The 18,391-nt window shown below is 47.1% G+C and overlaps 1 protein-coding gene across 1 annotated transcript in view; it reads right to left on the reverse strand.

Moving 5' to 3' along the window:
- Positions 1-18,391, reverse strand: part of atad2b (ATPase family AAA domain containing 2B) — a gene marked incomplete at its 5' end in the record, with an annotated part of 100,574 nt that overhangs the window by 18,602 nt on the left and 63,581 nt on the right. Inside the window, 2 exons of the mRNA XM_083643719.1 lie at positions 8,246-8,376; positions 10,323-11,078. Of these exons, the coding sequence (XP_083499845.1) occupies positions 8,246-8,376; positions 10,323-11,078 (887 nt within the window). The remainder of the gene's footprint in view (positions 1-8,245; positions 8,377-10,322; positions 11,079-18,391) is intronic.

Here is an 18,391-nt window from a genome sequence, read left to right on the forward strand (position 1 = left end):
GCTTGAAGGAGGAAAGGACATGCTGATTGATGTGGTTAGTAAATGATAAACAGGTGCTCGAAGTGAGGGTGGGCAAAGTGTGTGTGTGTCTGCATGTGTGTCTGCGCGTGTGTCTGTCTGTGTGTGTGTGTGTGTGTGTGTGTGTCTGCGTGTGTGTGTGTGTGTGTCTGCGTGTGTCTGCGTGTGTGTCTGTCTGCGTGTGTGTCTGTGTGTGTGTGTGCGTCTGTCTGTCTGTCTGTCTGTGTGTGTGTGTGTGTGTGTGTGTCTGCGTGGGTGTGTGTGTGTGTCTGCGTGCGTGTGTGTGTGTCTGCGTGTGTGTCTCTGTGTGTGTGTGTATGTGTGTGTGTGTGTGTGTGTGTGTGTGTGTGTGTGTGTGTATGTGTGTGTGTGTGTGTGTGTGTGTGTGTGAGTAGAGGGGGATTAAGCAGTGAAAATGATGCCGACAGCGTTGGCATTGAACGACCAAGCATTGAGCATATTAACATATTAACATACTCTTCACCTCAATTAGGCTACAAAGAGAACGAATATTTCGAGAATGCATCTTAAGGCTGAAAAAGCTACATCTGGACATGAGGTGCTGCTTGAAAATCTAAAGTAGGTCTCTCTCTCTCTGTCTGTCTGTCTCTCTCTCTCTCTCTCTCTCAGGGTGGATCTACTGTACACTACCTGCTAGCTGCTTGTCAATGGAAAGGCCGCTATGTATCGAGGGATTTCCCACAGCTAGGTATTGTGGGGCATTGGGCTTGGAGCCAGTAGCGAAAGCCTCCATTCATATCTGTCTTTACAGCACATGCTTTATGGCTTCCTTTGTTATTGACAGCAAATGCCAGGCATCAACTGGCAGGATGTTATCATGTGATATGGATGGCAACCTCATTGCAACCTCATTGCAACATGCTTCCTCCAAATGCTCTTGCATCTTTCTGTCAGCCACAAAATGCAATAGGATGTTTTTGCTTGCAGCCGTAGACCAATACTGGCAGCCAAGGTGAAGCAACGCAAATCCACGTGTGTTAAATATTATTTTCTTGTATAACTAATCCTAACGACTGAATTCCACACAAACCCCACACAAAACTCAGCTCATAAAACCCTAGGAGGTAGAAGGGAGTCAAGGGCAGTTTAGAGTCCAGCGATTTATCAGAGCCCGACGGGCATCGCTGAACGTGACCACCTTTCCAAAATCGCTCGACGCTGTCGCTGGTAAAACGTATAAACACCCAGGTGATAGGAGAACGCATCGCAGAGGCGCAGAGCACGATGTGTTGTGATATTTTCACATGGATTAATGCAAACACGGACGGACGGACAGACAGAGAAGCTGCCAGTCAAGTCAGTCACTTATACCGTTTTGATTGAAACATTACAAAACTGTCTATCTGCTTGTTAACATGCTGTATGATTATCCATGCTAACAATGTTTTAGCTGTTATCTGTGTTGAGAATGTCCGCTTTCCAGGCATTTTTAACCGCATCTTTATAATCTGCCCGGTCGTTAGCCCAAAGGCACGGGAACCGCGTCCTTGTGTTTATTAGGTTTTCGACAAACGTGTGATCTTCTTCCATTGCTAATTCAACTAGCTAGCTAACTAGTGACTTCAGAAATTGCGGTAGGAGAGAAAAACATTGTGGTTGTCGTGACAACGGAGCCAACGATGGGGTCAAAGTTGAATCCAGATGAAGTCTTGACGATGGTCGCAACTTCATCACAACGATGGCATATCGCCCGTCGCTGGAAGTATAAACACTTGTCACCAACGATGGAATGTGATCATGGTCGGTCGCAACGACCATAAATCGCTGGACTCTAAACTGCCCTTTAGGCGTATGAGCAGTGCAAAAGGGCATAGGTAAAGCACATTGAAGGCTTCCTCATTCATTCTTCGTTATAGCCGCCCTGAGCACAACAGTGAGCAAGAGGCTAATGCTAATGCTTGCTATTCGCGTCTCTCTTAGCACTAAGCAGCAAAGTGAGTTCCTGCAACGGTATCATGCCCTCATTTATCAATCCAACATAGAAGAAACCAGTGCAGACACGAGTTGAGACTTGACGTGAGATTAAATCGTAGCCTCCGCTCACGTGAAAAATGGCCGTACGCCCAGTTTTCTTCTACGTTAATCTCGTAAATGAGGGCAATTGTGTGTCAAGAAAGAGTAAAGGGGAGTGGCTTCTTTTGAGTCCTCTATACCTTGCAGACTTATCGGTTTATTATTATTATTATTTGCTCCAGGAGATTTGCCTTACTCTGCACCTCTAATGTTAGCAGCAAAGGAAAGTAATTGAGTTAAATTAATTCTTTCTGAACTTTTGTCCAAAGAAAGAACCGAAGTGTCCCCCACGCTCCCCTGAGTACAGCAACTGGGGAGGTTAGCCTGACAACTTAAACATTATGTCACTGACAAATGTATGAACGATGTATGTCAACGTTACTGGCCCTTGGTATGCTTATGTTGTGAGAGCTGTTGACGTTACTGGTCCTTGGTATGCTTATGTTGTGAGAGCTGTTGACGTTACTGGCCCTTGGTATGCTTATGTTGTGAGAGCTGTTGACGTTACTGGTCCTTGGTATGCTTATGTTGTGAGAGCTGTTGACGTTACTGGCCCTTGGTATGCTTATGTTGTGAGAGATGTCGACGTTACTGGCCCTTGGTATGCTTATGTTGTGAGAGCTGTCGACATTACTGGCCCTTGGTATGCTTATGTTGTGAGAGATGTTGACGTTACTGGCCCTTGGTATGCTTATGTTGTGAGAGATGTCGACGTTACTGGCCCTTGGTATGCTTATGTTGTGAGAGCTGTTGACATTACTGGCCCTTGGTATGCTTATGTTGTGAGAGATGTTGACGTTACTGGCCCTTGGTATGCTTATGTTGTGAGAGATGTCGACGTTACTGGCCCTTGGTATGCTTATGTTGTGAGAGATGTTGACGTTACTGGTCCTTGGTATGCTTATGTTGTGAGAGATGTCGACGTTACTGGTCCTTGGTATGCTTATGTTGTGAGAGATGTTGACATTACTGGCCCTTGGTATGCTTATGTTGTGAGAGATGTTGACGTTACTGGCCCTTGGTATGCTTATGTTGTGAGAGATGTCGACGTTACTGGCCCTTGGTATGCTTATGTTGTGAGAGATGTTGACGTTACTGGCCCTTGCATGCATGGCCAAGAAGCACAGCTATATGCCTGCACTTACATGCAAATAGCTCTACTGTCTGTCAGGGCCATCTGTGGAAACGAATGAAAATAAAAAGTGCTTCAAAAGGTTATCTCTTTTTATTGACAATCAAACGCTGGTCCAGCAGCACCATTAGGCCCTTCTCTTTCTGAATAGACGTGTGGAATGGCTCCGTTGCCGGAGGGGCCGCCTGCTGTTATTAGTGCTAAGAATGAGGGAAGATGACAAAGTGAAGTGGGGCCATTTGTGTTGACAGGCATCTCTAAAAGAGGAACTCTTGTCGTGCAGTAATAGCTGAGCATCACAGCAGCAGGACTCTTTACTGTGCCAGTAACTAGAAACACTGGCTGTTTGCAGCTGTGCAAAGAAAACTGCATAGCAGACGCTAATCTGTGTGCTCTTTAGTAAGATGGGGCTGGGGGAGGGGCTGGGGGGGGGTGTGTGTGCTGGAGCAGATTGGATTCCTTGTTACTGGATTCTCATTTGCAATCTTCAGCACCGCTTCCTTCCTGTCCATCTGTGGGCAAGTGTCTGATTATTGATGAAAGAAAGCAGCTGACAATCAGAGACATTTGGGAGTAGCGAAAGAGACGAGCCTAAATAGCCCATTTATTCATACTGAGGAGGAGAACTCATTTTGTTCCAGAAGGCATCAAGCGTCACTTTCATCAGCACGCGCAGCAATAACACAACTTGATTTGACTAAGTGAATCAGGGTAAATAGGTGTGCTGTGCTTCTGAAAGATGGCATGTGAATACTGAAATAACTAATAACTAATAAGAACTGTCGGCTCTGTGAACGAACGCAATGCATTCTGACTGGATTTACTTCCAAAGGGAATAGGATATCAGAGCAAGTTAAAGTCAGAAATAATGAACCCTGCCCCCCCCCCCCTTCCTTCCTGTGGTCGGGTTCGGGACTGGGACGGCCAGCGGTCAATGTACCCCCCCTTCCCTCCTCCCTCCTCCCTCCCTCACACCCAACCTTGAAAACTGTGCCCGCTAAAGCCGGGTGAACTTTTTGTGGACTGACCTTATCAACGGAGTGACTTATAGAGCTGCTGGCCGCAGCTAAAAATATCACATCATAAGGTTATTATATTTTATATTATGACATCATAACATCATAACATTATGACATCTTCAGTGATGCCATGAATCACGAAGGAAGGAAGGAAGGAAGTGACCAGGTCGTAAAAAGAAAGTGGCCAGGTCGCCAATGATGTCGCCAATGATGTCATAATATGTGGGCGTCTTCGCACTGCTAACAAATAAACCTTCAGATTTGTGATGTGTGTGGCTTTTCACAGAGGCGGCCAGTGGGAGCACTGAGATCAGGCCAACAACAAGGCCTGTCGGTCAATACGTACAATAAATAAATAAATAAATATATAAATAAATAATGAACCCTCTACAATCAATGAATATGACTGAAGGAAGACCACTCAATCCAGGCGGTAATACGCAGTCCCAGCCCGGCCAGCAAATATCTGCTTAAACTAGGGATGGGCATTTCTAGCAAAAACACTATTCGAAATTCGCTGGCCAAATTCGAATTTAATTCGAATTTCGAAAATAAAATAAAAAATGTAAAAAAAAAAAAAAAAAATTTTTTTTTTTTTTTTTACATTTTTAATTTTTTTTACATTGACATTTTCGAAAATAAAAAACAGTTTTGACAATCATGAGTGGTTGTGGTTCATTAAATATTTAGTAGGCTCAGGTCTGAGTGCCAAAGGGGTGCCAAAGTCACCCCCTCTCCCTCTTCATGGGATTTCATCCGCCATTCATTTTTCCATAAACCTTGCTTAAAATGCTTATAGCGATTTGACTATACCGGTACTTAGAATCAGGGGAGACAATGCAACATTTCACTCAAAAAAAAAAAAAAATTTTTTTTTTTTTTTTTTCGAATTTCGAATTTCAATAATAAAAGTCGACCTTGATAATAACAACGATTATTCGAAAATTCGAAATTCGATGCCCATCCCTAGCTTAAACGGCGACTCGCATCCTGCTCACCGGAAATTCAATTTGTTCCGTAAGCCGGGGATGAAAAAGCAATTATTCACAGCCTCCTCTTTCCACGATCTGTTTCTTGGAGATATCTCCCGTCTTTGCCACCGCTAACAAATAAACCTGCAGATTAGTGCTGTGTGTGTGGCTGCTCACAGAGGCGGGGCCAGTTGGCGCAGTGAGACCATGCCAACAACAAGGCCTGTCAATCAGCTCGAGAGATGCAGACAGGTTCGGGGGGGGGGGGGGAGACAAGACGCGTAACTCCCGCCATCCCCCATCATCCCCCCCGGGGACGCGGGTAAAAGCCACCAGATAACGGGCTCGATAGCGTCGTGTCAATTCGGGAGGCCACGGAGGACAGAAGTAAGCCCGTGTCAGAACAGAGCACTTCTTTTTACACCAATTACAACACTACACAGAGCGGCCCTCAAAACCAAACCCCCTCCCGATTAGCGGAGAGGCGCTGTCAAGGGAGCCCATTGAGCCGAGCCAATTGACACTCGGGGTATTAGGCGGGACCCTAGCGTGACGGTGCAAAGTGCTGCGGAGCTGCTTCACATACTCTCTTCTGCCCCCCTGAACACGTCAATCAATCCTGGGACAAGTTTGGCGGAGCCAGCGGGGCGGACAGAAGCTCATGTTTGAGTCATGGCCGTCGTCGTCGTGTGCTTCAGATGGTGGCGAGGACAACACCTGTTGATTGAGCGATGTGGACATGTAATTGGCTGGTAGGGTTACAGAGCGTCAATGGTGGAGAGATGTAATTGGCGTAAGCACTGGGTGAAGAGAGGAGGGGGGAGGGGGAGGAGGATAAGCCTGCCAAGTTTAGAGTTATCCATCTGAGAAGGGCAGTGTGACACCATGGGCTCCAGCCGACCTCTGGATCCGGGGGGGAAGCTTACGGCTGCCCTTCCATGATCGAGTCGCCCCTCCTCCCGATACCTTCAATCCCAAAACCCGCCGGCGGGGTGCGAAAGGCACGGTTTCTTTAAAAGGCAGCCAAAATTACACCACTTTGTCATCGTCAGAAAGCGTAAAAATAGAAATGATCGTCATGTGTGACGAACGTTTGGTCACACGTGTGTGTGCGCCGCAAGCACAACTGACTGGGAATGACTTGGCAGAGACCAACGTGACAAAAAATCGGTGAAACTTCAACTGAACTGCAGGCTGTTGGCTACATGGAGGAGAGAGGAGAGGACAAGAGGTATCCTGTGTAGAGGTATTGTAAAAATGTTTAAATAAAATCAGTATCTATACTTACTAGTATGTGTATAGCATGTGGAGCCACCCTCCACTTTTTTTCTCCAAATATTCCTAACACTTGTGGGCACTTGGAGAAATGTATAGATTCAATCTTTTGAAGACTTTTGTACCCCATGAACTTGCACCGTGCGCATCTTTTACCAGCTAGTCGCCATTCAAATATTTGATTGCATTTATTGCAAGTAACAGTTGAATTTCTCAAAGTCCAGATGACAAATTGCCTACCTCCATACTTTACACCGGTATAGGCCTTTCTAGGTTTGGATGCTACATGGAGTGGTTGGAGGAGAAAGGAATAGATGAATGCTTTTGAGATGAGCGCAGTACAGCGCCTGTGAGTGTGACAGGGTTGAAGAGGGGACATTGGCCTGTGACAGGGTTGAAGAGGGGACATTGGCCTGTGACAGGGATGAAGGAGGGGACATTGGCCTGTGACAGAGATGAAGGAGGGGACATTGGCCTGTGACAGGGATGAAGGAGGGGACATTGCCAGTTAGCATGCCAGCAAGAAAATGAGTGGGAGAAAGGCTCTAGCTACCTCCACTGGCTCACTCCAGATAACATGGTTAGCCTTCAAAGGGAGCAAGGCCTAAGCTGGGTATGGACAATGGCCACTATGGACTATTAGTGCCATTTCTAACACATCCAACTGAGATACATAAAACTGCTGCTCTTGCATATTCATGTGTATACAATAACATATGGGGAAGCAGTCTATAGGAGGAAAATAGTGACAGCTCAGCTGTTTCTTTTGCATCTCACACACACATACACACACATACACACACACACACACACACAGGGGTGTGTGTGTGGGGGGGTGGGGGGGGGGGGTAGGCGGGCTCAAATAGCCCTTCAGCCACACTGCAAACATTTAAGCAAACATCCTAAGAATATAAATAAGACAAAACAAAAAGATATTCGTGACATTTTTAGATTATAGTATTAGCTCCTCTTTTCCATAATCACAGTCCAATTACTCTGCAACACAATGTGACAATTGGCCACAGCTGCTTCTGTTGCTGCCTATTAACTGGTGATAGACTGGATGTGGGAGTCTATTAACTGGTGATATACTGGATGTGGGAGTCTATTAACTGGTGTTAGAACACGGCTCTCTTGAATACTCGATTCTGATTGGTCAATCAACAAGATTCACCGGTCATTATTTCTCAACAACCGACCGCTGCCACACCTGGATTAATCAGTTGATAAGAGCCTTTTGTCAGCAGCCACTACTAATTAGGCCAACCAGTTGCAGCTGTGGTGTCTTGTGTGCCAATTACGAATGAAACCGCTTTGTCGTTGAAAACGCTATTAAAAAATCTATTTGAATAATTATTTTTGTCAGATTATTGAATGATTTAGTTGTAGGCCGTGTTCTAAGCGGGATAATGTATATTTAGGCGGTGATTACTGGGAAATAATGACCTTCAGGTGAATGATTAAGCCCTCCGCTGCGCGTCGGGCTCAATCATTCACCTGTCGGTCATTATTTCCCCGTAATCACCGCCTCACTATACATTATCCCTTACATATACTGGATGTGGGAGTCTTTTCTTCTTCTTTTTTTATCTATTGGGGTATTTTGAAACCAAATCTACGATGACAATTTTCTCTGACAGTTGCTTTGGTTGATTGATCTCTGACAATATCACTCCATCCATGATAGCGTTTGAGTGATTTAAACCCTTAACCTGATACAATAAACATGTTTGCAAATGACTGTACTGTCATTTAAAGGGTGGCCAAAATAAATGATAGGGTTCACAATACTTTACCAAAAGTCGCTGGTGGTCAACCACTAACGGAGGAGGGGGAGGGATTTGTTGTGGCTCCTCTTCTGTCCCATCAGCAGATCCCGTCAACTGTTCTGATTGGCTCATCTGGCATTCCGTCACTTCGGACCCGCCTATGAATGGAAGGACGGATGATTGGATGGAAGTATGTAAGGAAGGTAAACAATAACGGAAAGAAAGAAATACAGAGTAAAAGCAGTGTGACAACAATGGGGAAAACACATCATGTTAAGTCTAATAGGGGCAGCCAGAGCAATTTAGAGAGAGACTGGCGTCAGGACCAAAATGCGTGACTCATTAGCCAATGAACAGCCAGGAAGGGGTCGCGCACTACTTTTGAATGCTAAAATAAAGCTGATAATGTACAATTTAATTCAGGATTTTTTTTTTTTTTAAGTACAACACAAACTGTCCATTTTGCTGCAACTCGACAGTGCTGCTTAATCCAGGACCTTACTTCCTGGAACTCTTCAGAGTAAAAAAAAACTGGTCCATTGGAGTGAATGGAGATGTCGCGACTTTTCTATCTACACGGCTCTGGGGCCCGGCTAACTTTGAGGCTTCATTTTGCTCTTCCCGCCTCAGCCACTGTGAAATGTGCAAACCAGAACATCTCAAAGAGAAGAAGCTTCATCTGCCGTGCTGGCTCTGAGATGAATGCATGAGTCTATTTGAAGCTACTGAGTGCATCATATTTCATTACTGGCCACGTTCCTGTCGTTTTATCACACTGTTCACCAGAACAAAGGCCTGGCTCAGCTGGTAATGAGTGGGGGCGGAGCCTCTCGTTACAGCAGCCTTCATTAAGTTGTGTCGAGTCCGGTTGTGCCGTCCTCTGACAGCTCCTCCATATTCCTGTAGCTGGCTTTCCCCCAGCCTTCAGCTGCCCTCTGCTCATCTGCAGCCAGACCACAGACTCATGGGCTTGTGCTAGACTCCAGCACTACACCACGCTAAATCAAGGGCTAAATGGCTCATGGCAAAGAAAACAAATACGGCAGAGTCAGAGATGCGGGGGGGAAGCCAACGAATCATGTGAGTCTTGTATAGAACAAACGGGAGAGAAAACTTTTATACATATATATATATATATATATATATATATGCATCTGATCTCGAGTTTGGGGATTTTACAAAAGTAAAACCTCCAAGCCCGCGGAGTTTCTCTATTGGAATATACCATGTGCTAAGTCAGGGGATAGTTATTTGATATTCTGTACGACTTGTGTTGCGTTATTCAATTATAAAAGCCAAACCAAGTGTAAATCAAGAGTGCTGGATGACAATCAACAGTCATCCGTCATCATTACTAAGGGCTGGGCAGAGAAGTGACAGAAGAACGCTATTTTGTTTTCTCCCCCATGAGTCCAATTTTCAACAAATCATTATAAGATATGATCCGCATCGGAGGCTCTGTGACTGATTTTGTTCGATCCTACTTTCATCACATTTCTGCAGCATGAACGATGACCAAGTATAAAATCAAAACACACAAGATTAGCCCCGCCCACCCGTTTTCTCCTTTCTCCTCTCCCTTCAGGAGCAGCTCAAACTCTGAAGAGTCAATTACTGTTTTCAAGCCGCTTCTTATCATTACAATGTCAGTAGCTATGCAGACGGGCAGGCTTGACCTTGTCTTCATGTTTTCCTGCACTGAGAGCGCCGCAGTTTATTCCAGCACTTCCGTGTCCTGAATGACGCAAAACTCATCACTCTGTACAGGAAGTGAACAGATGTTGCTCGAGGCCGGCTGCTATCGTTTCTTTTGATTTTGTCTGTATGCGCACATCTAGCGTTAATGACCCATAAGAGCTGGCGGGGGCGGAGTTTCTGCAGGCAGTCAAACATGGATGCAGAAAACGTATACCTGAGGTAAGCACTGTCCATCTGCTTTATATTACCAAGATTATAATGATACAACGTGGATTTCTTCCTTTAAGCATTCTGCACAATTAAACACAGAAGACGAAAACCCCGCAACTGCTGATGAACCGTTTCTGCAAATGGGGGTAGATCATACACAATCTGTAAGTCTAAATTCATACAGTACCTTCTTTACCTTGATCTTCCTCAACAATTTCTGTTATTGTCCTCCCATCCTGGGGAGGGCGCTCCTGAGTTGCTATGCTCTCTTCTGTGTCCTTGTGCTCTTCCTGCTGTGGCTTGGGTGACGAGCCCTCAGCCGTGCTCCGTGGAGTCCTTTCCCCAGCCTCACAGCTCTTCTGGGGGCTAACCTCACAGCTCTTCTGGGGGCTCTGGGAGTCCAGGCTGTCCATAGACTCATTCCCATTCACACACTCCACCTGTGACGCTAGCAGATCCCCTGTGTGCTTAGGCTGGGCCTTAGCATCCAAAGACTCGGGCGTTTCGATCACAGGCTGGGAGTCAACCTGCTTGGCCTGGTTGTCCTCTTCTACCTTGGTCTGAGGTTTGTCATCTATGGATTGCGACTTAGCGTGTGACTCTGTGTTCTGGGACTCCACGTCCTTGGCTGTGGGCTCCTCTTCCTTAGGTGCTGGCTCCTCTTCTTCGGGGGTTTCCTTGGTCTCTGCAGGATGGGAGGGGGCTACGACAGGGGTTTCGTTGGAGCTCTCCTCCTCCGTGGAGGGGCCGTGGGGATGGTGGCCATTGGGCTGGGGGCCCGGGGTATCACACGACGACTCCTCATCCTGCGTCAGACACGAGTCGTTGGGCCCCGTGGGCTCCACCTCCGGCTCCTCCTCCTCTGTCTCCGTTCCTTTCTTGTAGCTCTTCTTCTTACGGATGATGCCCCGCCCCCAAGATGGCCGCCGCCGAACCTTGCGCTTTAAATGAGCTATATAACCAGGCAGAGAGGGAGAAGGAGGGGGAGGGGGGAGGAGACCAAGATTAAGTCAGATAAGCACAGGAAGCAGAATAACTCAAATAAATTACAATAATTATCAGCTATTCCTGCAGTTGATTTCTATTTCCAGACACTATAATTGTTACTATACTTGTTACTTTTCTTTGCTTTTATCGTTTGTTCTTCTCTCTTGTTTTTGTTTATTGTACGTTTTTGTCAATGTACAGTAAATTGTTGATAATATTGGTTGGATTTCTTAGGTAAGAGACCTCGCATAAGCCCATTACTAATGGGTTCCTTGTCTTTTAACTGCAAAATATTTTCATACAATTGTATCCTTCCATTGTGTGCAAATAAATAAATGAAAAATAAAAATAAACTAATAATGATCTCCAGCATAATAAAACACACACACACACACACACACACACACACACACACACACACACACACACAGAGACACACACAGTGCTTCAATAACGCCAAATTACCTGGATACACTTGACAAAGGAAATTTACCAACTAGCAACTGAGTTGCCCAACAACAACCTCTCTCCCTCCCCCACACACACACACACACACACACACACACGCACACACACACACACACACGCACACACACACACACGCACACACACGCCTTTAACCACAGGGGTAAAATCAGACCTCCACTTCATTGTGATTGTCCATTATCCATGCTGAGTTCATGATTGTGCGTCTCCGAGTTACAAAACGTTTCTAGTGTAAACGGCTGTAAGGTTCTGTGTGTGTGTAGGGGACAGCCTGTGTGTAGGGACAGATGTATGTAGGAGACAGCCTGTTTGTAGGGGACAGTAGGGGACAGCCTGTGTATAGGGACAGCCTATGTGTAGGGGACAGTAGGGGACAGCCTGTGTGTAGGGGACAGTAGGGGACAGCCTGTGTAGGGGACAGTAGGGGACAGCCTGTGTGCAGGGGACAGTAGGGGCCAGCATGTGTGTAGGGGACAGTAGGGGACAGCCTGTGTGCAGGGGACAGTAGGGGACAGCCTGTGTGTAAGGGACAGCCTGTGTGTAGGGGACAGCCTGTGTGCAGGGGACAGTAGGGGACAGCCTGTGTGTAAGGGACAGCCTGTGTGTAGGGGACAGTAGGGGACAGCCTGTGTGTAGGGGACAGTAGGGGACAGCCTGTGTGCAGGGGACAGTAGGGGACAGCCTGGGTGTAGGGACAGCCTGTGTGTAGGGGACAGTAGGGGCCTGTGTGCAGGGGACAGCCTGTGTGTAGGGGACAGTAGGGGACAGCCTGTGTGTAGGGGACAGTAGGGGACAGCCTGTGTAGGGGACAGTAGGGGACAGCCTGTGTGCAGGGGACAGTAGGGGACAGCCTGTGTGCAGGGGACAGTAGGGGACAGCCTGTGTGCAGGGGACAGTAGGGGACAGCCTGTGTGTAAGGGACAGCCTGTGTGTAGGGGACAGTAGGGGACAGCCTGTGTGTAGGGGACAGTAGGGGCCTGTGTGCAGGGGACAGTAGGGGACAGCCTGTGTGTAGGGGACAGCCTGTGTGTAGGGGACAGCCTGTGTGTAGGGGACAGCCTGTGTGTAGGGGACAGTAGGGGACAGCCTGTGTGCAGGGGACAGTAGGGGACAGCCTGGGTGTAGGGACAGCCTGTGTGTAGGGGACAGTAGGGGACAGCCTGTGTGTATGGGACAGTAGGGGACAGCCTGGGTGTAGGGACAGCCTGTGTGTAGGGGACAGTAGGGGACAGCCTGTGTGTAGGGGACAGTAGGGGACAGCCTGGGTGTAGGGACAGCCTGTGTGTATGGGACAGTAGGGGACAGCCTGGGTGTAGGGGACAGTAGGGGACAGCCTGTGTGTAGGGGACAGTAGGGGACAGCCTGTGTGTAGGGGACAGTAGGGGACAGTCTGTGTGTAGGGACAGCCTGTGTGTAGGGGACAGTAGGGGACAGCCTGTGTAATTGCTAGGTAGAGGGAGGGAAGGTGTTCTGTAAGGTGCATGCTGGCGGAGGGGGGGGGGGGTTGGCAGGTTGGGTCGATAATACTCAAAAGCTTTAATTCCACCATTCCCTCTGTTAGAAGGTTGTGAGTAGCAGCTAGTAGACTCTCCTCTCCACCCCTTCTCTCCTCAGTACAGTAGCACAGCCTGGCTGCTCCTACGGGGTTAGACGCTGATTGCATTTCACTCTGGCCAAATTGGCCTTCATCAAAGAGCAGTGGCAGTGGGTGACAGAGTGACTGAGGGGAAGGGAGAGAGAGACGAGGAGGTGGTACTGATGCTGCGGCACGGCGGTGGAGGCACACAACACTGACAACAGATGGCGGTTGGGGATTGAAGGCGGATGGGAGGAGCAAAGCCTGCTGTTTGTGGCGAGCTAGCAAGAAGCAGGCGTGACAGAGTGAACATTCAGTGCTTAGCCCATGCTGCAGACACACCAAGGTGTGAGCCCGAGCAGCAAAGCCAGAGAGACAGACAGTCAGTCAGTCAGTCACGTACGGCTCTAGGCCATATGGAAATGTTTCATAAGATGTGCTCAGTTTCCATAGGATCACAGTGAACTCGGTAAAATCCATAAAATCCCGGCCAACACATGACTTTCTGAGGTCCACTGGAATGATCTAAATCTGCAACTGTGAAATCTGATTCAGAATCAATATCATATATGCCAGCCTGGTTCTCACAGGGATGAAGTATCAACAGCATCAGGTTATTTACCGCAGATCATATATACCTCCTACCATCTGAGCAGAGCTTAGAGAGGCTCCCCATCGATTCATCTTCATCCACACACCACATTAGCCACACAAGTCATGAAGAAGCAAACCCTGACAACAAGTCATAACATTCCTGCATGACGTCTGTGAAGTCCAGTTCCTGCTCCATCCTTTCTGCTCCTGCTCATCTCATCTTTCTACACTGAAGATGCCACGATGCACACACTACATTTACATGCACACACTACGTTTACATGCACACACTACATTTACATGCACACACTACATTTACATGCACACACTACATTTACATGCACACACTACATTTACATGCACACACTACATTTACATGCACACACTACATTCACATGCACACACTACGTTTACATGCACACACTACGTTTACATGCACACACTACATTTACATGCACACACTACATTTACATGCACACACTACATTTACATGCACACACTACATTTACATGCACACACTACGTTTACATGCACACACTACGTTTACATGCACACACTACGTTTACATGCACACACTACATTTACATGCACACACTACGTTTACATGCACACACTACATTTACATGCACACACTACATTTACATGCACACACTACGTTTACATGCACACACTACGTTTACATGCACACACTACGTTTACATGCACACACTACGTTTACATGCACACACTACGTTTACATGCACACACTACGTTTACATGCACACTACGTTTACATGCACACACTACATTTACATGCACACACTACATTTACATGCACACTACGTTTACATGCACACACTACGTTTACATGCACACACTACGTTTACATGCACACACTATTCCACTATTATTCGGAAAATGACAATATTCTGAATTTGATAAGGGTCATGTAAACAGCATATTCCAGTTGCATTTTCCGAATTTGCCCTTTTTCCGAATTTAGCATTTTCCGATTTAAGACATCTGGGTTATTCCAGTATTATTGGGGTTTTCGGAGGATTCTTTGATCATGTCTACAGCGCATTCGGAATATGGGTCTCAATCGGGGTTTTTACCGCAGTTTGCGACGCATGTTGCCCGTTTGTGGTCAACTGATGTGTGCTAGAAAGCGCTAGAACAGGCGATATAATCATAATAATCCATCATCTCTGGCATGCAAAAAGAAAAGCCGACATTTCTGATCGGGAGGAGATGAGAAACATTGATTTAAAGAGAGAGAGAGAGTAGCCTATACTAGTGCCCAGTGCCCATGGAAGTCCACGATGCTTGCGAGCCTGCGAGGTAATAACGTAGGCTACTAGCCTACTTTTTATGAAAGACTTGGATGTGCAACACCAAACTTTTCAGCAGCAAGCTCCTGAAATGGACCAAGTGATGCTCGTAAGAATAGTGCTGCTCTGTTTATTCTCAACAGAAAAACTCCGCGGCTCCGCCTACCTGCATCTCTCTCTCTCCCCCCCTCCCTCACGTGTCGGAGAGGGCGAGCTACGGCTGCATGTAAACGGGAATATTAGTGGATTATTCATTTAGTCGGAATATTGTCATTTTCCGAATACGGGCAAAAAGCGCAATATTGTGTGCATGTAAACATAGTCACTGTCTCACAGGGAGTAGACAACAAGCTAGACAACAACACGGGGACGATTAGTTAACCAGTGTTTGCTGCTGCTTGCTGGGCTCCTGCTCTATAGTGACCCTCTTAGAGAAAAGCCACACACTTCCTCTCAGCCGCAGCAGCACAGCAGACAACCCAGAGGGGACTGTCTGCACAATTAGTGCCAGGGCAAAAACACCTATTTATATGTGTGTGTGTACGCACCTGCCTGTGTGTGTAACAGAGGCAATGCCAAGCATGTGCCAGCCAGGTACAGTTAAACAACATGAGTGGGTGCGTATATCTATCACACACACACAATTTGAATGACGATCATAAAGATTGAATAAATTACATCTTAACCCAAAGCAGCTTAGAAAAATCAATGTATAAATCTCGTTCATTTTATCTGTAGCTCTCCTGTCAGCGGCTCGCGGCGGTGCCAGAGCACCTAGCGTTGTTAATATCCCCAGACAGCCTTTGTTTGTGCGCTCGCCTCTTGTCTGACACCTGTCACAGACAATGAATCTCTCCCATAATACCTGCTCCACTTGACAAGCAGGATCTATCCTGGCTCATAATACCTGCTCCACTTGACAAGCAGGATCTATCCTGGCTCATAATACCTGCTCCACTTGACAAGCAGGATCTATCCTGGCTCATAACACCTGCTCCACTTGACAAGCAGGATCTATCTTGGCTCATAATACCTGCTCCACTTGACAAGCGGGATCTATCCTGGCTCATAATACCTGCTCCACTTGACAAGCAGGATCTATCCTGGCTCATAACACCTGCTCCACTTGACAAGCAGGATCTATCCTGGCTCATAATACCTGCTCCACTTGACAAGCGGGATCTATCCTGGCTCATAATACCTGCTCCACTTGACAAGCAGGATCTATCCTGGCTCATAACACCTGCTCCACTTGACAAGCAGGATCTATCCTGGCTCATAATACCTGCTCCACTTGACAAGCAGGATCTATCCTGGCTCATAATACCTGCTCCACTTGACAAGCGGGATCTATCCTGGCTCATAATACCTGCTCCACTTGACAAGCGGGATCTATCCTGGCTCATAATACCTGCTCCACTTGACAAGCGGGATCTATCCTGGCTCATAACACCTGCTCCACTTGACAAGCAGGATCTATCCTGGCTCATAATAATACCTGCTCCACTTGACAAGCAGGATCTATCCTGGCTCATAACACCTGCTCCACTTGACAAGGAGGATCTATCCTGGCTCATAATACCTGCTCCACTTGACAAGCGGGATCTATCCTGGCTCATAATACCTGCTCCACTTGACAAGCGGGATCTATCCTGGCTCATAATACCTGCTCCACTTGACAAGCAGGATCTATCCTGGCTCATAATACCTGCTCCACTTGACAAGCAGGATCTATCCTGGCTCATAACACCTGCTCCACTTGACAAGCAGGATCTATCCTGGCTCATAATACCTGCTCCACTTGACAAGCGGGATCTATCCTGGCTCATAACACCTGCTCCACTTGACAAGCAGGATCTATCCTGGCTCATAACACCTGCTCCACTTGACAAGCAGGATCTATCCTGGCTCATAACACCTGCTCCACTTGACAAGCAGGATCTATCCTGGCTCATAATACCTGCTCCACTTGACAAGCAGGATCTATCCTGGCTCATAATACCTGCTCCACTTGACAAGCAGGATCTATCCTGGCTCATAATACCTGCTCCACTTGACAAGCGGGATCTATCCTGGCTCATAATACCTGCTCCACTTGACAAGCGGGATCTATCCTGGCTCATAATACCTGCTCCACTTGACAAGCAGGATCTATCCTGGCTCATAATACCTGCTCCACTTGACAAGCAGGATCTATCCTGGCTCATAATACCTGCTCCACTTGACAAGCAGGATCTATCCTGGCTCATAATACCTGCTCCACCTGACAAGCAGGATCTATCCTGGCTCATAATAATACCTGCTCCACTTGACAAGCAGGATCTATCCTGGCTCATAATAACACCTGCTCCACTTGACAAGCAGGATCTATCCTGGCTCATAATAACACCTGCTCCACTTGACAAGCAGGATCTATCCTGGCTCATAATACCTGCTGCTCCACTTGACAAGCGGGATCTATCCTGGCTCATAACACCTGCTCCACTTGACAAGCAGGATCTATCCTGGCTCATAACACCTGCTCCACTTGACAAGCAGGATCTATCCTGGCTCATAATAATACCTGCTCCACTTGACAAGCAGGATCTATCCTGGCTCGGCCGTTTGCGTTCACATTTGCACAAGCTTGAAACGACCGCCTTGAAAATGTGCAATGAGTCTCATTTGTTGATACAGTTATAAGCTTCCGAGCTCTGCACGCACGGACAGCACGGAGATTCTAATGATTTCACATGTTAGGGAGACTAATGGCCATCATCCATAAACACAGCAAGCAGCAGCATTCTGTGAGCACGCAGAATAATGACAACACATCACAAGCAAGAAGAAGAAAAAAAGGATGTCTGCATCACAAACATCTCCAGAGAGAGATGGCTATTCTAGACACTTGGAAGAGCTAGGGAGGAGATTGGGCAGTTTCCTCGGTAGTCTTGCTGGAGGCCAGGAGGAGGTGTGGCTGGTTCTGACACCAGGTACTGGTGGAGGAAGAGGGCACAGGGGGCCTAGCTTCTCTGCCACAAACAAAACCTAGCACGACTAACAGACAGTACTAGCAGAATACCCGTGCAGTGATGTGCGACCGTGTGACGACCGGTGGAGGCTGTGCAGCATCGCACGTTCTGCCATTAATCTGAGCAGAACATCGCAAACACCCAACTAAAAAAACTGGCTCTGTTAGGTCACCCGCTGACGTGCTCTTTACACTTCCTGAAAGATTCAGCGCGATCGCACGTAAAATGGCATAGCTGTGGCCGCACACTCACTCACTCACACACAGAGAATTCACATTTTTATTATCGGACGTTCGAGCAC

The sequence above is a fragment of the Poromitra crassiceps genome, assembly GCF_964638095.1.
Source record: "Poromitra crassiceps genome assembly, chromosome: 9".
Taxonomy (NCBI): domain Eukaryota; kingdom Metazoa; phylum Chordata; class Actinopteri; order Beryciformes; family Melamphaidae; genus Poromitra; species Poromitra crassiceps.